At 39.6% G+C, this 22711-nt stretch overlaps 1 protein-coding gene across 1 annotated transcript in view; it reads left to right on the top strand.

The window, feature by feature from the left end:
* CDHR5 (cadherin related family member 5) overlaps nucleotides 1-22711 on the top strand; it is a 75570-nt gene that overhangs the window by 24338 nt on the left and 28521 nt on the right. Inside the window, exon 5 of the mRNA XM_053689291.1 lies at nucleotides 13290-13460. Within this exon, the coding sequence (XP_053545266.1) occupies nucleotides 13290-13460 (171 nt within the window). The remainder of the gene's footprint in view (nucleotides 1-13289; nucleotides 13461-22711) is intronic.

The raw sequence follows: 22711 nt of genomic DNA, 5'->3' as shown, positions 1-22711 counted from the left end.
CATCCAGGTATCACCGATCCGTCCTGGCTCCAAGATCTTCATCCAACCCAAGCGGGGGTTGGCGATCCATAATCCGGTGCTCCAAAGTCTTCCTCCTATCCGGCAAGAAGAGGACATCCGGACCGGCAAACATCTTCTCCAAGCGGCATCTTCTATGTTCTTCCATCCGATGACGACCGGCTCCATCTTGAAGACCTCCAGCGCGGATCCATCCTCTTCTTCCGACGACTAGACGACGAATGACGGTTCCTTTAAGGGACGTCATCCAAGATGGCGTCCCTCGAATTCCGATTGGCTGATAGGATTCTATCAGCCAATCGGAATTAAGGTAGGAATTTTCTGATTGGCTGATGGAATCAGCCAATCAGAATCTAGTTCAATCCGATTGGCCGATCCAATCAGCCAATCCGATTGAGCTTGCATTCTATTGGCTGTTCCGATCAGCCAATAGAATGCGAGCTCAATCGGATTGGCTGATTGGATCGGCCAATCGGATTGAACTAGATTCTGATTGGCTGATTCCATCAGCCAATCAGAAAATTCCTACCTTAATTCCGATTGGCTGATAGAATCCTATCAGCCAATCGGAATTCGAGGGACGCCATCTTGGATGACGTCCCTTAAAGGAACCGTCATTCGTCGTCTAGTCGTCGGAAGAAGAGGATGGATCCGCGCTGGAGGTCTTCAAGATGGAGCCGGTCGTCATCGGATGGAAGAACATAGAAGATGCCGCTTGGAGAAGATGTTTGCCGGTCCGGATGTCCTCTTCTTGCCGGATAGGAGGAAGACTTTGGAGCACCGGATTATGGATCGCCAACCCCCGCTTGGGTTGGATGAAGATCTTGGAGCCAGGACGGATCGGTGATACCTGGATGGTGGAGACAAGGTAGGAAGATCTTCAGGGGATTAGTGTTAGGTTTATTTAAGGGGGTTTGGTTTAGATTAGGGGTATGTGGGTGGTGGGTTGTAATGTTGGGGGGGGGGGGTATTGTATGTTTTTTTTTTACAGGCAAAAGAGCTGAAATTCTTGGGGCATGCCCCGCAAAGGGCCCTGTTCAGGGCTGGTAAGGTAAAAGAGCTTGTAATTTTTGTATTTTAGAATAGGGTAGGGAATTTTTTATTTTGGGGGTCTTTGTTATTTTATTAGGGGGCTTAGAGTAGGTGTAATTAGTTTAAAATTGTTGTAATATTTTTCTTATGTTTGTAAATATTTTTTTATTTTCTGTAACTTAGTTCTTTTTTATTTTTTGTACTTTAGATAGTTTATTTAATTGTATTTATTTGTAGCAATTGTGTTTAATTAATTTATTGATAGTGTAGTGTTAGGTTAATTGTAGGTAATTGTAGGTAGTTTATTTAATTATTTTATTGATAGGGTAGTGTTAGGTTTAATTATATCTTAGGTTAGGATTTATTTTACAGGTAAATTTGTAATTATTTTAACTAGGTAACTATTAAATAGTTCTTAACTATTTAATAGCTATTGTACCTGGTTAAAATAATTACAAAGTTGCCTGTAAAATAAATATTAATCCTAAAATAGCTATAATATAAATGTAATTTATATTGTAGCTATATTAGGATTTATTTTACAGGTAAGTATTTAGCTTTAAATAGGAATCATTTATTTAATAAGAGTTAATTTATTTCGTTAGATAAAAATTATATTTAACTTAGGGGGGTGTTAGTGTTAGGGTTAGACTTAGCTTTAGGGGTTAATACATTTATTAGAATAGCGGTGAGCTCCGGTCGGCAGATTAGGGGTTAATAATTGAAGGTAGGTGTCGGCGATGTTAGGGAGGGCAGATTAGGGGTTAATACTATTTATGATAGGGTTAGTGAGGCGGATTAGGGGTTAATAACTTTATTATAGTAGCGCTCAGGTCCGCTCGGCAGATTAGGGGTTAATAAGTGTAGGTAGGTGTCGGCGACGTTGTGGGGGGCAGATTAGGGGTTAATAAATATAACATAGGGGTCGGCGATGTTAGGGCAGCAGATTAGGGGTACATAGGGATAACGTAGGTGGCGGCGGTTTACGGAGCGGCAGATTAGGGGTTAAAAGTGTAATGCAGGGGTCAGCGATAGCGGGGGGCGGCAGATTAGGGGTTAATAAGTGTAAGGTTAGGGGTGTTTAGACTCGGGGTACATGTTAGAGTGTTAGGTGCAGACGTAGGAAGTGTTTCCCCATAGGAAACAATGGGGCTGCGTTAGGAGCTGAACGCTGCTTTTTTGCAGGTGTTAGGTTTTTTTTTCAGCTAAAACAGCCCCATTGTTTCCTATGGGAGAATCGTGCACGAGCACGTTTTTGAGGTCGGCCGCGTCCGTAAGCAACTCTGGTATCGAGAGTTGCATTTGCGGTAAAAATGCCCTACGCTCCTTTTTTGGAGCCTAACGCAGCATTTGTTTGAACTCTCGATACCAGAGTTAAATTTATGGTGCGGCCAGAAAAAAACCCGCGGAGCGTTAACAGCCCTTTTACCGCCAAACTCCAAATCTAGCCGTTAGGATTTATATTTATTTTACAGGCAACTTTGTATTTATTTTAGCTAGTTAGAATAGTTATTAAATAGTTATTAACTATTTCATAACTAACTAGCTAAAAGAAATACAAAATTACCTGTAAAATAAATCCTAACCTAAGTTACAATTAAACCTAACACTACACTATCATTACATTAATTAAATAAATTAACTACAAATAACTACAATTAAATACAATTACATAAACTAACTAGAGTACAAAAAATAAAAAAAGCTAAGTTACAAAAAAAAAAAAAAATAAGTTACAAACATTTAAAAAAATATTACAACAATTTTAAGCTACTTACACCTAATCTAAGCCCCCTAATAAAATAACAAACCCCCCCAAAATAAAAAAATGCCCTACCCTATTCTACATTAAAAAAGTTCAAAGCTCTTTTACCTTACCAGCCCTTAAAAGGGCCTTTTGTGGGGGCATGCCCCAAAGAATTCAGCTCTTTTGCCTGTAAAAGAAAAATACAACCCCCCCCCAACATTAAAACCCACCACCCACATACCCCTAATCTAACCCAAACCCCCCTTAAAATAACCTAACACTAATCCCCTGAAGATCATCCTACCTTGAGTCGTCTTCACTCAACCGAGCAGCGATGGAACCGCCAATAGAATGCAAGCTCAATCTGATTGGCTGACTGGATCAGCCAATCGGATTGAACTTGAATCTGATTGGCTGATTCAATCAGCCAATCAGATTTTTCCTACCTTAATTCCGATTGGCTGATAGAATCCTATCAGCCAATCGGAATTGAAGGGACGCCATCTTGGATGACGTCCCTTAAAGGAGCCTTCATTCGTCGGTAGTCCGTCGGGAAAGAAGGATGTTCCACGTCGGCGGTATGAAGATTCAAGACCCGGCTTCGAAGATGACCTCGCCTGGATAGAAGACTTCTTCAGCGCCTCTTGGAAGATGACCTCGCCCGGATGGAAGATTTCTTCAGCGCCCCTTGGATGATCCTCTTGTCCTCTTCGGTTCCATCGCTGCTCGGTTGAGTGAAGACGACTCAAGGTAGGATGATCTTCAGGGGATTAGTGTTAGGTTATTTTAAGGGGGGTTTGGGTTAGATTAGGGGTATGTGGGTGGTGGGTTTTAATGTTGGGGGAGGGTTGTATTTTTCTTTTACAGGCAAAAGAGCTGAATTCTTTGGGGCATGCCCCCACAAAAGGCCCTTTTAAGGGCTGGTAAGGTAAAAGAGCTTTGAACTTTTTTAATGTAGAATAGGGTAGGGCATTTTTTTATTTTGGGGGGGTTTGTTATTTTATTAGGGGGCTTAGATTAGGTGTAAGTAGCTTAAAATTGTAATATTTTTTTAAATGTTTGTAACTTATTTTTTTTATTTTTTGTAACTTAGCTTTTTTTATTTTTTGTACTTTAGTTAGTTTATGTAATTGTATTTAATTGTAGTTATTTGTAGTTAATTTATTTAATTAATGTAATGATAGTGTAGTGTTAGGTTTAATTGTAACTTAGGTTAGGATTTATTTTACAGGTAATTTTGTATTTCTTTTAGCTAGGTAGTTATGAAATAGTTAATAACTATTTAATAACTATTCTAACTAGCTAAAATAAATACAAAGTTACCTGTAAAATAAATATAAATCCTAAGATAGCTACAATGTAATTATTAATTATATTGTAGCTATCTTAGGGTTTATTTTACAGGTAAGTATTTAGTTTTAAATAGGAATAATTTATTAAAGTAGTGTAGTGTTAGGTGTAATTGTAACTTAGGTTAGTTTTTAGTTTACAGGTACATTTCTCTTTATTTTAGCTAGGTAAGCTATTAATTAGTTAATAACTATTTAATAGCTATTGTACCTAGTTAAAATAAATTGAAAGGTACCTGTAAAATAAAAATAAATCCTAACATAGCTACAATATAATTATTATTTATATTGTAGCTATATTAGGGTTTATTTTATAGGTAAGTATTTAGTTTTAAATAGGATTAACTTAGTTAATAATAGAAATATTATTTAGATTTATTTAATTAATATTTAAGTTAGGGGGGTGTTAGGGTTAGTGTTAGACTTAGGTTTAGGGGTTAATAATTTTATTACAGTGGCGGCGGTGTAGTGGGGGGCAGGATAGGGGTTAATAAATTTATTATAGGTGGCGACGGTGTAGGGGGGGCAGGATAGGGGTTAATAAATTTAATATAGGTTGCGGCGGGTTCAGGGAGCGGCGGTTTAGGGGTTAAACTATTTATTTATTTGCGGCGAGGTGCGGGATCAGCAGGATAGGGGTTAATAACTTTATTATAGAGGGCGACGGTATGGGGGGGCAGGATAGGGGTTACTAGGTATAATGTAGGTGGCAGCGGTGTCCGGGAGCGGTGGTTTAGGGGTTAATACATTTATAAGACTTGCGGCGGGGTCTAGGAGCGGCGGTTTAGGGGTTAATAACTTTATTTAGTTGCGGGGGGCTCCGGGGGCGCCGGTATAGGGGGTATAACAGTGTAGTTTAGTGTGAGTGCTTAGTGACAGGCTAGCAAGAAAGCTGTCAAACAGCCGAAGAGCAGCGAGATCGGATGAGTGATAACTATCACAGTCCGCTGCTCATCGCCCCGCGGCTTTTTGACAGCTTTACTTGATAACTTAGGCAAATTTTTTCAGTCCGCGGCGGCGATGTGAGGCGAGCTTAGGCGGGCGTATTGGGCCGGCGAAGGCAGGAAAGTTGACACGTTGATAACTACCCCCCAAAGCATCAAACCAAAATACCACCCGCTAAGGACGGTAGAAAATACATTGTTGTAAGTCAAGGTAAACTTAGGCGTACATCCCTTTCCCAATCTTTGAGATATCCCTAGAGAATCTAACTAGTCTCAAACAAGAAAGTAGTTCTCTAGCTAAGTTGGGAACTACTCCTATCACCCAAGGTAATGTTTTGAACAGCTTGCTAGCACCCATACAAGGTGCAAATAGATGCAGCTGGTTTCAAACTGCAAACCTTCCGCTTGCTAGAGAGCTAAGCTAACCATCAGGCTACTACAGCTGGCTTCTCCTGAAGTATAGGGAATACGGACCTTTCCATTTCGTATGACTCACAGGGCGTACTAGGATAGAATACACCTGCGCTAAGGTGAAAATAATTCCTCTAGTAAGGTAAGTTTCCACATGGTAAAACCCTAGAATGCATGATATGTAAAGAATGACTCCGTACGGAGTATACAAAGAAGCGCAGGGCATTGCATTTGTGCTCAAACAGCTGGTGAACACTATAGGTTTGTGGCATAAGATGATCATTTGTAAAGTTTTAATAAAAATAAACACACAAACGGTACTGTCACTTTAAATCATCTTATTTCTGTGTCAGAAATGATCCTGTATCATGTTAACCTTGCTGGTAATAGACATTGCTATGTACAGAAAAGCAACCCTGCCGTGTGCACACAATTCCCTATGAAAATTGTAAGGAATCGCAGAGCACCGCATGTGGGTGTAAAAATATCCTCATTCCATGAGTACACCTGTTCCATGTTAAGTACAATACAATTGCAATCGTTGCCCCTACGTGTCAACTAAATGTAAGACTGACCGACAAAAGGCAGACAATGTTCCATATTAAACCCTTTTGCAAATTGCCATAGCAACATTATGACAAGACTCAGCCACGGAGTGCTTCACATTGCGTACCGGGACTGCATCGCGCAACTTTCAGTAACATAGCCTAGCTCCGCCCATCGTGGGCGTATTAGGCTGAAAAACTCCCGGGCGGCAAAATAGTAAAATTGGGGCCTCCTGAACATATACCATAGTCCCGCCCATCGTGGGCGTATCAGACAGAAAACTCCAGGGCGGCCAACTAAAAGATGGAGCCTATGGGAAAAATGCTTATCTTTTTACTGAAGAGACTGATCTGGTCTAGGCTACACCCTAGCACAAAGTAGTAATCAGAGGCACCACTTTAAAAATAATAAACACTTGACTGAAGAATCTTTACTAACACCTCAATTTGCCATCTCCTATCTAACTAACACAGGCAAAGAGAATGACTGGGGTGGGAGGGAAGGGAGGAGCTATATATACAGCTCTGCTGTGGTGCTCTGACCAGGAGGCGATATCCCACAAGTAAGGATGAAATCCGTGGACTCATCGTATCTTGTAAAAGAAATAGCCCAGAAGCTCTCATGATAGATTGTGATCGAGACCATAATTATAGAGGCATTCCTGTTAAAAGTGAAATGTACATCAGTGTATTTCACTCTTGAATATAATCAGTATTGGAATATATTTTCATTAGTAAAATCTCTTCTAGTAAAAGCTATCATTGTTTTAGGTTAGAGCTTTTACTAGAGCTTTTACTTCTCATAGAGCTGTTGGGGCATTGTATTGTGCTTGTGATGACTACATTTAGATGATAGCAGTCACTGAAAGTTCTCTAAGGAGCAGGGGTCAATTTGAACGGGAATGCATGGGAACGGAGTTCCAGCACTATTTTTACAGGAGGAACTAAGTTCCCTCTGGACAAACAACAGAAACACTTCAATAAACACTGCTGCTTCTGGTTGGAGGAGCTGGACCACAGTCTGGTTAGTGGGATAGTGAGATCCTTTAGTAATGGTCAGTAACACTTCCTACAGTACACTAAATGACCCCTGTTATGAATATTATCTTTATTATCTTTTAATATAATATTATTTGATTGTACAGGTAAGATTTATCATATGCCCTAAAGAGGTCTGTTTAGCAAAAGAATCATTGGGCAAGATTACAAGTTGTGCTGAAAACCTGTTGCGTAAACACTACTAAAAATCTGGCCGTACTGCAATTTCCATTGCACAGCCATTACAAGTAACAAAAAAAGTTTTTTTGTGGTGCGGCAAGCTATAAACCGCACAAAAACAAAGTTTCAACTTGGTGTGCTCGTGCACGTATTTCCCCATAGAGTTCAACAGAGAAAAAGTGTTGGAAAAAACTAACACCTGCGATTGCAAAATCGCAATCACATTTTCACATTCCCCATTGAAGTCTATGGAGAAAAGAAAATTAAAAAAAAAACTTAAATCCCTAACATAAACCCCTAGTCTAATAACCCCTAAACCGCCATCCCTCCACATCGGCAACAATAAATAAAGCTATTAACCCCTAATCCGCCATCCCCCCGCATCGCGACTACTAAAATAATCCTATTAACCTCTAATCCACCATCCCCCCACATCGCAACTACTAAAATAAAGCTATTAACCCCTAATCCACCATTCCCCATCGCAAACACCTAATTTACCTATTAACCCTAATCCGCCAACCCCCCACATCTCACATACCTACTAAAACTATTAACCCCTAAACTGCCACCCTCCCACATCACAAATACCTAATAAAACTATTAACCCCTAAACCTCCAACCCCCAAGAACGCAAAAGTACTAAACTAAAAACTAAGCCCCCTAACCTAACACCCCCTAACTACATTAAAAATAAATTACAAAAAATAGAAAACCTAATTTACAAAAAACCCTACTATTAAATTAAAAAAACAACAACCTAACATTACAGAAAATAAAAAAAGCAAAAAAAAACAACCTACCCTTGCAAAAAAACAACAACCTAATATTACAGAAAAAATAAACATCTACCAATACAGAAAATAACAAACAGACGCCTAGATTTAGAGTTCTGCGGTAGCCATCAAAAGCAGCGTTAAGGGGTCCTAACGCTGCTTTTGGCCGCCCGCTGGTATTTAGAGTCGGGTAGGTAAAGGTCTAATGCTCACTTTCAAGCCGCAACTTTTCCATACCGCAGATCCCCTTACGCCAATTACGTATCCTATCTTTTCAATGGGATCTTCCTAACGCTGGTATTTAGAGTCTTGGCTGAAGTGAGCAGTAGACCCTCTACCGACAAGACTCCAGCCGCAAAAAAAAGCTCTTAACTACTGTGCTATAAAGTACACTAACACCCATAAACTACCTATGTACCCCTAAACCGAGGTCCCCCCACATCGCCGCCACTATAATAATAATTTTTAACCCCTAATCTGCCGACCGCACACCGCCGCCACCTACATTATTCCTATGAACCCCTAATCTGCTGCCCCTAACATCGCCGACACCTACATAATATTTAACCCCTAATCTGCCCCCAACGTCGCTGCTACCTAACTACACTTATTAACCCCTACTCTGCCGACCGGACCTCGCCGCTACTCTAATAAATGTATTAACCCCTAAACCGCCGCACTCCCGCCTCACAAACACTATAATAAATTGTATTAACCCCTAATCTGCCCTCCCTAACATCGCCGCCACCTAACTTCAAGTATTAACCCCTAATCTGCCGACCGGACCTCACCGCTACTATAATAAATGTATTAACCCCTAAAGCTAAGTCTAACCGTATCCCTAACACCCCCCTTAGTTAAATATAATTTTAATCTAACAAAATAAATTAAATATTATTAACTAAAGTATTCCTATTTAAATCTAAATACTTACCTGTAAAATAAACCCTAAACTAGCTACAATATAACGAATAATTATATTGTAGCTATTTTAGGATTTATATTTATTTTACAGGCAACTTTGTATTTATTTTAACTAGGTACAATAGCTATTAAATAGTTATTTACTATTTAATAGCTACCTAGTTAAAATAATTACAAAATTACCTGTAAAATAAATCCTAACCTAAGTTTCAATTAAACCTAACACTACACTATCAATAAATTAATTAAATAAATTACCTACAATTACATACAATTAAATGAACTAAACTAAATTAAAAAAAAACAAAACACTAAAATACAAAAAATAAAAAAAGATTACAAGAATATTAGGCTAAGTACACCTACTCTAAGCCCCCTAATAAAATAAAAAAGCCCCCCAAAATAATAAAGGTCCCTACCCTATTCTAAATTAAAAAGTAACCAGCTCTTTTACCAGCCCTTAAAAGGGCTTTTTGCGGGGCATTCCCCAAAGTAATCAGCTCTTTTGCCTTTAAAAAAAATACAACCCCCCCAACATTAAAACCCACCACCCACATACCCCTACTCTAACCCAAACCCCCCTTAAATAAACCTAACACTACCCCCTGAAGATCTCCCTACCTTGAGTCGTCTTCACCCAGCCGGGTAGCGGCGAGGTCCGGTCAGCAGATTAGGGGTTAATACTTGAAGTTAGGTGGCGGTGATGTTAGGGAGGGTAGATTAGGGGTTAATACAATTTATTATAGTGTTTGTGAGGCGGGAGTGTGGCGGTTTAGGGGTTAATACATTTATTAGAGTAGTGGCGAGGTCTGGTCGGCAGATAAGGGGTTAATAAATATTATGTAGGTGTCGGCGATGTTAGGGGCAGCAGATTAGGGGTACATAGGGATAATGTAGGTTGCGGCGGTGTCCAGAGCGGCAGATTAGGGGTTAATTGTGTAATGCAAGTGTCAGCGATAGCGGGGGCGGCAGATTAGGGGTTAATAAGTGTAAGGTTAGGGGTGTTTAGACTCGGGGTTCATGTTAGGGTGTTAGGTGCAGACTTAGAAACTGTTTCGCCATAGGAAACAATGGGGCTGCGTTAGGAGCTTAACGCTGCTTTTTTGCAGGTGTTAGGTTTTTTTTCAGCCCAAACTGCCCCATTATTTCCTATGAGGGAATCGTGCACGAGCACGTTTTTCCAGCTAGCCGCTACCGTAAGCAACGCTGGTATTGAGAGTTGAAGTGGCGATAAATATGCCTTTACGCTCCCTTTTTGGAGCCTAACGCAGCCCTTCAGAGAACTCTAAATCCCAGTGTTGTTTAGAAGCAGCGCTAGAAAAAAAAGATGCGTAGCTAACGCAAAACTCTAAATCTAGGCGTAAATTACCCAAAATAAAAAAAGTTATTCCTATTCCAATACCCTATTTAAAAACAAAAAACACCCCAAAATGAAAAACCCTACAAAAAAAATACAGATAGCCCTTAAAAGGGCCCTTTGTAGGGCATTGCCCTAAAAGTTCACAGTTCTTTTGCAAAAAAAATCAGCAAAGTATCCCCTAACATTACAACCCCCCAAAATTAAAAAAACCTAACTAAAAAAAAACAACTAATCTACCCATTGCAAAAAATAAACAAAGCCCTAATCTAAAAAAAAAGACACCCCCCAAAACACCTAAAAAACCTAACACTAACCCCAAAAAAGGTACTCAGTATTGCTGAATTCCAGCGATCAATCTTCATCCCGGCGGCCAAAGGTCTTCATCCAGGCAGCTCCATCTTCATCCATCATGGGTCCATCTTCTTTCTTCATGGCAGTGGTGTGGAGGCGGAGCGGTTATCCATCTGACATGGAGGTCTTCTTAATGCGATCTGCCACCACACACTGAAGATTGAATGCAAGGAACCCCTTTTATATAGGGGTATCCTTGCATTCCTATTGACTGAAAAATTAAAATCAAGTAAATAGGATGAGAGCTGCTTACATCCTATTGGCTGATTTGATTTTGATTCTTCAGAATTACCAGAGAATGTGTCTAATAAGGGGCACAACATCCTATGACTAGATCTTTCGCTTGAAGCCTAATGTTAACAAAAAATAAAAAATAAATAAATATTGTTTTAATTGGTTTGCTTTAAAATTTTTGAAGACCTTTTTGTGATTTCAGTGTCCTTAACAGTGTAACTCAACAATTACAATATACAGTGGGGCAAAAAAGTATTTAGTCAGCCACCAATTGTGCAAGTTCTCCCACTTAAGAAGATGAGAGAGGCCTGTAATTTTCATCATAGGTATACCTCAACTATGAGAGACAAAATGTGGAAACAAATCCAGACAATCGCATTGTCTGATTTGGAAAGAATTTATTTGCAAATTATGGTGGAAAATAAGTATTTGGTCAATATCAAAAGTTCATCTCAATACTTTGTTATATATCCTTTGTTGGCAATAACAGAGGTCAAACGTTTTCTGTAAGTCTTCACAAGGTTGTCACACACTATTGCTGGTATGTTGGCCCATTCCTGCATGCAGATCTCCTCTAGAGCAGTGATGTTTTGGGGCTGTCGCTGGGCAACACAGGCTTTCAACTCCCTCCAAAGGTTTTCTATGGGGTTTAAATCTGGAGACTGGCTAGGCCACTCCAGGACCTTGAAATGCTTATTACGAAGCCACTCCTTCGTTGCCCAGGTGGTGTGTTTCGGATCATTGTCATGCTGAAAGACCCAGCCACGTTTCATCTTCAATGCCCTTGCTGATGGAAGGAGGTTTGCACTCAAAATCTCACGATACATGGCTCCATTAATTCTTTCATGTACACGGATCAGTCGTCCTGTTCCCTTTGCAGAGAAACAGCAACAACTCAGCATTTTCTCTCCTCCAAACACAACGAGTTGTGTTCCTACCAAACAGTTCTACTTTTGTTTCATCTGACCATATGACATTCTCCCAATCTGCTTCTGGATCATCCAAATGCTCTCTAGCATACTTCAGACGGGCCCGGACATGTACTGGCTTAAGCAGGGGAACACGTCTGGCACTGCAGGATCTGAGTCCCTGGCAGTGTAGTGTGTTACTGATGGTAGCCTTTGTTACGTTGGTCCCAGCTCTCTGCAGGTCATTCACTAGGTCCCCCCGTGTGGTTCTGGGATGTTTGCTCTCTGTTCTTGTGATCATTTTGACCCCACGGGGTGAGATCTTGTGTGGAGCCCCAGGTCGAGGGAGATTATCAGTGGTCTTGTATGTCTTCCATTTTCTAATTATTGCTCCCACAGATGATTTCTTCAAACCAAGCTGCTTGCCTATTGCAGATTCAGTCTTCCCAGCCTGGTGCAGGTCTACAATTTTGTTTCTGGTGTCCTTCGACAGCTCTTTGGTCTTCACCATAGTGGAGTTTGGAGTGTGACTGTTTGAGGTTGTGGGCAGGTGTCTTTTATACTGGTAACTAGTTCAAACAGGTGCCATTAATACAGGTAATGAGTGGAGGACAGAGGAGCCTCTTATTTTCCACCATAATTTGCAAATAAATTCTTTCCAAATCAGACAATGTGATTGTCTGGATTTGTTTCCACATTTTGTCTCTCATAGTTGAGGTATACATATGATGAAAATTACACGCTTCTCTCATCTTCTTAAGTGGGAGAACTTGCACAATTGGTGGCTCACTAAATACTTTTTTGCACCACTGTACACGTGGCTCCACTTTAAATATTATAATATGATTTATGACATTTGAAATTTTCAGGCTGCAATGCTGCAGTGAGTTTTGTCCCTATGAGATATCAGTTTCACAAACTGGTTTAAAGGGATAGTCTAGTCAAAGTTAAACTTTCATGATTCAGATAGAGCATGCAAACCTTAAAGGGACAATCTACACCAGAATTGTTATTGTTTTAAAATATAGATAATCCCTTTATTACCCATTCCCCAGTTTTGTTTAACCAGCATAGTTATAGTAATATACTTTTTACCTCTGTAATTACCTTCTATCTAAGCATCTTCTGACAGCCCCCTGATCACATGACTTGCCCCCTGATCACATGTGATAAGACGCTGTCTTTAGTGGCTTAGAAACAGGCAGAAATTTAGAGGTTATAAAGTATATTAATATAACAGTGTTGGTTGTGCAAAGCTGGGGAATGGGTAGTAAAGATGTTATCAATCTTTTTAAACAATAACAATTTTAGTGTTGACTGTCCCTTTAAGGAGCAGTCAGTCTTTCTATATCTTTTAGTACAGTATTCTAATAGTTTTCTGTGAAAAGATAACTTTATATTTTTGCTGTGATCCAACTAATGAATTTAATAGTGATAAGATTACAAAGATTACAAATAAATATTATTTTTAGGATACACAAACTGCTGGAGCACCTGGAAGCCATACAGCAACTGCCACCATAAATATTACCATTAAAGATTCAGACGATAAACCTCCACAATTTCTGCCCTGTACAGACTATGGAAACAAAGTTTGCATCAGCGATGGTTATAGAGGAGAAATTAACCGTACTGAACAAGTGGTGAGTCTTGGAACATTAAGATAGCATTTTTTGTCTATTTTGATATATTTCTATTTTTGGCGAGGAAAATACTATATATCTTCCAACCGTGTAAGCCTTTATAACATTTTATTTTGGAAAGGAAAAATCTTATGTGGTATGACTCTATTTGTCTGAGACTCTGCTTGGTAAGATCAGTTTCCCCCTATATTTCCAGGACATTATCCTGGAACAGAAGGCTGTGAGACATGTAAGCGGATTTATGGCAACCTGTGGGTGGAGTCACGACAGATAGGGGAGGAGTCAGAGTGTTATATTAAAGGGACATTAAACACTAAAATGCTAGATAGAATGATGCATTAAAAGAAAAGATTAGTCTGTGAAGAACATGTAGATGTATTTTTTAAAGTTTCATTAGCTGTTAAAATATTGACAAAATAAGTAAAGTTTTAGTGTCTATAAAACAATGGGAGCTGCCATGTTGTAACTTAAAGTGAATGTCAACTTTCACGAATGAAAGCCCTGTTTTTAAAAATACTATTAAAAACAGGGGCACTTTCATTCATGATAGTTTACATTGAAGCCGTTCTTTTAAAATACCTTTTATTCCTAACAAGTGTGGAACACCGGAGCAGCGATTCCTCCGCCTCCAGGTCATCTCTTCTTACTTCAGAAATTACAAATCCAGCTTCCTCCAGTCACAACGTGGCCTCAGGCAACGTTTGCTCTGGGGGGGAAGCCATTTTTGGAGGAAGCCGGATGTGTCATTTCTGATGTAGGAAGAGACTACCTGGAAGCGTGGGAATCGCTGCTCTGGTGTTCCACGCTTGCTAGGAATAAAAGGTAAGTATTTGAAAAGAACAACTTCAATGTAAACTTTTATGAATAAAAGTGCCCCTGTTTTTAATAGTATTTTTAAAAACAGGGCTTTCAAGTTACCTTCTCTGCTGTGGCCAATTAGGTCACTAGAGTGTGCAGCCAATGAATGTGTGGACAATAACAGTGTTCTGCACTTTCATTTCTAACAGAAACTGAAATATTCACAATTTCAGAATTTAATTACAGGAAAAGGGGACAAAATAAATAATGAAAGTAAATTGTAGAGTTTTTTTTAAATATATACAATTTATCATTTTAAAAAACTTCAAAGTGTTTAATGTCCCTTTAATAGAGCCGGGTGTGAGCCAGGGTGATCTGGTGGAAGGGATATTAACCCCTTAATGACCGGACCATTTTTCAATTTTCTTACCCTTAATGACAATGGCTATTTTTACATTTCTGCAGTGTTTGTGTTTAGCTGTAATTTCCCTCTTACTCATTTACTGTACCCACACATATTATATACCGTTTTTCTCACCATTAAATGGACTTTCTAAAGATACCATTATTTTCATCATATCTTATCATTTACTATAAAAAAAAATAATAAAATATGAGGAAAAAATGGAAAAAAACACACTTTTTCTAACTTTGACCCCCAAGATCTGTTACACATCTACAATCACCAAAAAACACCCATGCTAAATAGTTTCTAAATTTTGTCCTGAGTTTAGAAATACCCAATGTTTACACGTTATTTGCTTTTTTTGCAAGTTATGGGGCAATAAATACAAGTAGCACTTCGCTATTTCCAAACCACTTTTTTTCAAAATTAGCGCTAGTTACATTGGAACCCTGATATCTGTCAGGAATACCTGAATATCCCTTGACATGTATATATTTTTTTTTAGAAGACAACCCAAAGTATTGATCTAGGCCAATTTTGGTATATTTCATGCCACCATTTCACCGCCAAATGCGATAAAAAAAAAAAAAGTTCACTTTTTCACAAAATTTGTCACAAACTTTAGGTTTCCCACTGAAATTATTTACAAACAGCTTCTGCAATTATGGCACAAATGGTTGTAAATGCTTCTCTGGGATCCCCTTTTTTCAGAAATAGCAGACTTATATGGCTTTGGGGTTGCTTTTTGGTAATTAGAAGGCTGCTAAATGCCGCTGCGCACCACACGTGTTTTATGCCCAGGAGTGAAGGGGTTAATTAGGGAGCTTGTAGGGAGCTTGTAGGGTTAATTTTAGCTTTAGTGTAGTGTAGTAGACAACCCCAAGTATTGATCTAGGCCCATTTTGGTATATTTTATGCCACCATTTCACCTCCAAATGCGAGCAAATAAAAAAAAAAACTTTATATTTTTCACAATTTTAGGTTTCTCACTGAAATTATTTACAAACAGCTTGTGCAATTATGGCAGAAATTGTTGTAAAAGCTTCTCTGGGATCCCCTTTGTTCAGAAATAGCAGACTTATATGGCTTTGGCGTTGCTTTTTGGTAATTAGAAGGCCGCTAAATACTGCTGCGCACCACACGTTAATTATGCCCAGCAGTGAAGGGGTTAAATTAGGTAGCTTGTAGGGAGCTTGCAGGGTTAATTTTAGAGATCAGGGGGTCGATCCGATATAAATCGTCGCCCGCAAAAGCCGGCGACGCCAATATTTGCGCGGGTTTGGTATCACATATACGGCGTAACCTAGAAGTTACGCCCGTATATTTCTGCCGTCGCCCGCAGTTTTTTGGGCCATAGGCAGGTATACCAAACCCGCGCAGTTTGGTATCCAATATGCAGCGTAAGGACTTACGTGGCGAAAATGGAGAAAACTTACTCCATTTTCACCTCGCCACAAAAAGCAGCCGTAAGAAGCCTTACGCTGACTATTGGAGCCCCGTAACTTCCTAAACTGGCTGCTAAAATAAACCTAACACCTAACGCATGCGCAATGTCTATCTCCCTGTCAACCGCGATCTGCTAAAATAAACCTAACACCTAACGCATGCGCAATGTCTATCTCCCTGTCAACCGCGATCTGCTAAAATAAACCTAACACCTAACGCATGCGCAATGTCTATCTCCCTGTCAACCGCGATCCCCCCCCCCCCGAAATCCCTAATAAAGTTATTACCCCCTAAACCGCCGCTCCCGGACCCCACCGCCATCTACATAAACTAACCCCCTACTGTGAGCCTCTAAAACCGCCGCCATCTACCTTATCTATCCCCTAATCTGACCCCTTACACCGCCGCCACCTATATAAAAATTATTAACCCCTAATCTAATCCCCCTATACCGCCGCCAGCTATATTAATATTATTAACCCCTAATGTAAGCCCCTTACACCGCCGCCATCTCTATTAAAATGATTAACCCCTAATTTAATCTACCTACCCCGCCGCCAGCTATATTATCTATATTAACCCTAAGTATATTATAGTTAATATAGGTATTACATTATATATATTAACTATATTAACCCTAATTATATTAGGGTTAATATAGTTAATATAGTTACTATAGTATTTATATTAACTATATTAACTCTATCTAACCCTAACTAAATTTATATTAAATTAATCTAATTCATTTATAAACTAAAATATTCCTATTTAAATCTAAATACTTACCTATAAAATAAACCCTAAGATAGCTACAATATAATTAATAATTACATTGTAGCTATGATAGGGTTAATATTTATTTTACAGGTAAATTGTTAATTATTTTAACTAGGTATAATAGATATTAAATAGTTATTAACTATTTAATATCTACCTAGTTAAAATAATTACCCAATTACCTGTAAAATAAATCCTAACCTAAGTTACAAATACACCTACACTATCAATAAATTTAATAAACTACAAACATCTATCTAAAAATACAATTAAATTAACTAAACTAAATTACAAAAAAAACCAAACACTAAATTACAAAAAATAAAAAAAAGATTACAAGATTTTTAAGCTAATTACACCTATTCTAAGCCCCCTAATAAAATAATAAACCCCCAAAATAAAAAAAATTCCCTGCCCTATTCTAAATTAAACAAATTTCAAAGCTCTTTACCTTACCAGCCCTTAAAAGGGCCTTTTGTGGGGCATGCCCCAAAGAATTCAGCTCTTTTGCATACAACAAATACAATCCCCCCCCCATTACAACCCACCACCCACATACCCCTATTCTAAAACCACCCAAACCCCCCTTAAAAAAGCCTAACACTACCCCCCTGAAGATCTCCCTACCTTGTCTTCACCACACCGGGCCGAACTCCTGATCCGATCCGGGCGATGTCTTCCTCCAAGCGGCAAAGAAGAATTCTTCCTCCGGCGATGTCATCCTCCAAGCGGCAAAGAAGAATTCTTCCTCCGGCGACGTCTTCCTCCAAGCGGCAGCAAAGTCTTCATTCTTCCGGCGGCATCTTCAATCTTCTTTCTTCGCTCCGCCGCCGCGGAGCATCCATCCCGGCCGACTGCTGAACTTGGAATGAGGTACCTTTAAATGACGTCATCCAAGATGGCGTCCGCCGAATTCCGATTGGCTGATAGGATTCTATCAGCCAATCGGAATTAAGTTAAAAAAATCTGATTGGCTGATTGAATCAGCCAATCAGATTCAAGTTCAATCCGATTGGCTGATCCAATCAGCCAATCAGATTTAGCTCGCATTCTATTGGCTGATCGGAACAGCCAATAGAATGCGAGCTCAATCTGATTGGCTGATTGGATCAGCCAATCGGATTGAACTTGAATCTGATTGGCTGATTCAATCAGCCAATCAGATTTTTTTAACTTAATTCCGATTGGCTGATAGAATCCTATCAGCCAATCGGAATTCGGCGGACGCCATCTTGGATGACGTCATTTAAAGGTACCTCATTCCAAGTTCAGCAGTCGGCCGGGATGGATGCTCCGCGGCGGCGGAGCGAAGAAAGAAGATTGAAGATGCCGCCGGAAGAATGAAGACTTTGCTGCCGCTTGGAGGAAGACGTCGCCGGAGGAAGAATTCTTCTTTGCCGCTTGGAGGAAGACATCGCCCGGATCAGATCAGGAGTTCGGCCCGGTGTGGTGAAGACAAGGTAGGGAGATCTTCAGGGGGGTAGTGTTAGGCTTTTTTAAGGGGGGTTTGGGTGGTTTTAGAATAGGGGTATGTGGGTGGTGGGTTGTAATGGGGGGGGGGATTGTATTTGTTGTATGCAAAAGAGCTGAATTCTTTGGGGCATGCCCCACAAAAGGCCCTTTTAAGGGCTGGTAAGGTAAAGAGCTTTGAAATTTGTTTAATTTAGAATAGGGCAGGGATTTTTTTTTTATTTTGGGGGTTTATTATTTTATTAGGGGGCTTAGAATAGGTGTAATTAGCTTAAAAATCTTGTAATCTTTTTTTTATTTTTTGTAATTTAGTGTTTGGTTTTTTTTGTAATTTAGTTTAGTTAATTTAATTGTATTTTTAGATAGATGTTTGTAGTTTATTAAATTTATTGATAGTGTAGGTGTATTTGTAACTTAGGTTAGGATTTATTTTACAGGTAATTGGGTAATTATTTTAACTAGGTAGATATTAAATAGTTAATAACTATTTAATATCTATTATACCTAGTTAAAATAATTAACAATTTACCTGTAAAATAAATATTAACCCTAACATAGCTACAATGTAATTATTAATTATATTGTAGCTATCTTAGGGTTTATTTTATAGGTAAGTATTTAGATTTAAATAGGAATATTTTAGTTTATAAATGAATTAGATTAATTTAATATAAATTTAGTTAGGGTTAGATAGAGTTAATATAGTTAATATAAATACTATAGTAACTATATTAACCCTAATATAATTAGGGTTAATATAGTTAATATATATAATGTAATACCTATATTAACTATAATATACTTAGGGTTAATATAGATAATATAGCTGGCGGCGGGGTAGGTAGATTAAATTAGGGGTTAATAATTTTAATATAGATGGCGGCGGTGTTAGGGGCTCACTTTAGGGGGTTATAGATATAATATAGCTGGCGGCGGGGTACGGGAGCGGCGGTTTAGGGGTTAATAGCTTTTTTATTGTTAGGCTAGTGAGGGGGGATAGCGGATAGAGGGTTAGACAGTGCGGGCTATGTTAGGGAGGCGTGTTAGACAGTGCGGGCTATGTTAGGGAGGCGTGTTAGACAGTGCGGGCTATGTTAGGGAGGCGTGTTAGACAGTGCGGGTGTTTTAAACTTTAGTCAGGTTTTATAGGCGCCGGCAGATTCTAACGTGCCGCAAGTCACTGGCGACGCCAGAAATTTGTACTTGCGCAGATTTCTGGACATCGCTGGTTTGTGAGACTTACGGCACGTTAGCATCTGACGGCGACTTATATGGGATGGCTCGAGTTGCGAGCTGAAACTGCGGGCGACGCCGGTTCCCTCGCTTGCGCCGCAAACTGCGATCTATATCGGATCGCGCCCCAGCCTCCCACCTGACACATCCCACCCCCTGATCCCTCCCAAACAGCTCTCTTCCCTCCCCCACCCCACAATTGTTCCCGCCATCTTAAGTACTGGCAGAAAGTCTGCCAGTACTAAATAAAAGAGTTTTTTTTTTTTTTTTTTTTAATAAAAATAATAAAGTATTTTAGCTGTGATGGACCCCTGCCTTAGCCCCAACCTCCCTGATCCCCCCTCCAGCTCTCTAACCCTCTCCCCTACCTAATTGCCGCCATCTTGGGCACTGGCAGCTGTCTGCCAGTACCCAGTTTGGCCCCAAAAACCCCCCAAAAAGCATTTTTATTTTATTTTTTACTTAAAAAACTATTTCTGTAGTGTAGCAGCCCCCCACAATACCCCCACCCCCTCCCAGATTCTTTTATATTTTTTTAAAAAAAAATTCCCTTTTTTTCCCCTTTCTGCCCTCATTCATTGGTGTCAGTGTGGCTAATGGGTGCACGCGCGCCCCGTGCACACGCACATGCACGCTCACGTGCACACTCGCGCATCGTGTACGCGCACACGCATCGTGCACGCGCACGCGCATCGTGCACCCGGCGGACACTGGCACTATCGCTACCGGTGCAGAGAGGGCCACAGAGTGGCTCTTTCTGCATCGGAGGCTTGTAAAGTGGTATTGCAGGATGCCTCCATATCGAGGCATCACTGCAATACCCTCAGAGCTGCTGGAAGCATTTGTGATCGCTTCCAGCACTCTGTTAGACAACTGACGTACCAGGTACGTCCATTGTCATTAACTGCTTGTTAATGCATGACGTACCTAATACGTCAGTTGTCATTAAGGGGTTAAAGTAAAAACATTGTAAAGTAAAATAAACTTATTTCCTTTAATGTCCCTCCAATTTGCCTGCTGGAGTGTATTAAATTGTTTTCAATTACCTTCATTTTTTTTCCATTTAAAAATAGCTGAATTTGCCTATTGAAACCATCAACTATACTGAAAATCCCAGCACTATAGTATTGTAACAATGTCTACAGAAAAGATCTAAAAATAGGCAGCAGAAAAAAAGATCAGCTTCTCAGAGAGTCAAGCCCATTTGAAAGGGTGTTCCTGTAGCTGTATTGAATACAATGGACTCTTACAGTTGCTTATATACAGTATATATATATATATATATATATATATATATATATATATAGTCAATAGAAGACAGCACTCTCTGGGCTTGATAATAGGTGCAACAAGTGCCTTTTATTCAGTGATATTATAGTGATCAGCAAACATTTGTACCCTATTAGACCCTCCCCCTGTGCAAAAAAACAGCCAAACTGGCCAAACAGCTATTGTTACAGTGAACAAATAATATATACATCAAATGTGTTGAATATATATACATAGTGAAAATAAAGTATCTATAGAAAAAAAAAGAATCAAATAGATACTATGGGGCATATTTATCAAGTTCCGAATGGAGCTTGATGCCCCATGTTTCTGGCGAGCCTGCTCCATAACCTGTCTGTCTGCTCTGAGGTAGCGGACAGACATCGCCACAAATCAACCCAATCAAATACGATCAGGTTGATTGACACCCCCTGCTAGCGGCCGATTGGCGTATGCTGTCGGCATTTATTGATGTGCGGCAGACATGGTTCACTATAGCGGATCATGTCAGTCCGCACAATGATAAATTGACCCCCAAATTGCAAAGAAAAACAAAAAACAATATATATCCCATAATGATTGTCACATGTAAACAGATCTGTAGCACCCAAAAAATGTTTAAACTATCAGCAGGAAAACATAAACATAATACCTGGTAATAGGAAGTATATAATAATGTTAAACCATGTTGGAAACTAGCAATTAATATCCATAGTAATACACTGGAAAATGCAGAACATACTTCTGGATGACAAGCGTGTAGGTAATATCGGCGCAGATCTGTTTACATGATGTCACGATCATTGGGGATATATATTGTTTGGTTTTTGTTTTTTATATTTGGTATCTATTTAATCTTTTATTCACTTGTTTTGTGATACATGGGGGCATATTTATCAAGCTCCGTATGAAGCTTGATGCCCGTGTTTCTGGCGAGCCTAAAGACCGCTGCTGTTGATTGACACCTCCTGCTAGCGAATCTGCAGGGGGCTGTATTGCACCAGCAGTTTACAAGAACTGCTGGTGCAATGATAAATGCCGAGAGCGTATGCTGTCGGCATTTATCGGTGTGCAGCGGACATGATCCGCCATATCGGATCATGTCCGCTCGCACAATGGTAATTCGGCCCCATGGTAGCCACTCCTATGATTATTAGATAGTTTATTTGCACTATGTATGTTTATTCAACACATTTGATGTATATATTATTTGTTCACTGTAACAATGGCAACCAGTTTGGCATTTTTTTTTCCACAGGGGCTGGGTCTAATAGGGAATAAATGTTTGCTGCTCACTATGTTGTTGTTGGTCTGATGAAGGGGTGTTCTACCCGAAACGTCACTGAATAAAAGGCACTTGTTGCACCTATTATCAAGCCCAGAGAGTGCTGTCTTCTATTGACTGTATCTTATCTACCATTCAGCATCCTGGCAAGTGGATGAAGTTTGTGAGAGTGCAGACGCCAGCCCATTTTTGGTTCAGAATGTAGCCACTAATAAGCAAGCTCTATCCAGGGTTCTAAACCTAAAATGGGCCGGCTCCTAAGCTTTACATTCCTGCTTTTTAAATAAAGATAGCAATAGAATGAAGAACAATTTGATAATAAGAATAAATTAGAAAGTTGCTTAAAATTGCATGCACTATCTGAATCATGAAAGAAAAAAATTGTGTTTAGTGTCCCTTTAACCCCTTGAGTGCTAATGACGGCTCTGAGCCATCACAGAGTTTCCCACTCTGGTGCTAATGACGACTCAGAGCACTAGCACTCTCCAAACTTGAGGGAGATCTGGGGGCTCCCACCCGCTCCTACCCCGGCAATCGGTGCTGCATAATGAAAGGCATTGCCGGGGC

This window comes from Bombina bombina, chromosome 7 (assembly GCF_027579735.1).
Source record: "Bombina bombina isolate aBomBom1 chromosome 7, aBomBom1.pri, whole genome shotgun sequence".
Classification (NCBI taxonomy): domain Eukaryota; kingdom Metazoa; phylum Chordata; class Amphibia; order Anura; family Bombinatoridae; genus Bombina; species Bombina bombina.
Note: the sequence above shows the minus strand (reverse complement) of the source record. Positions and strands in the feature narration are given on the sequence as shown.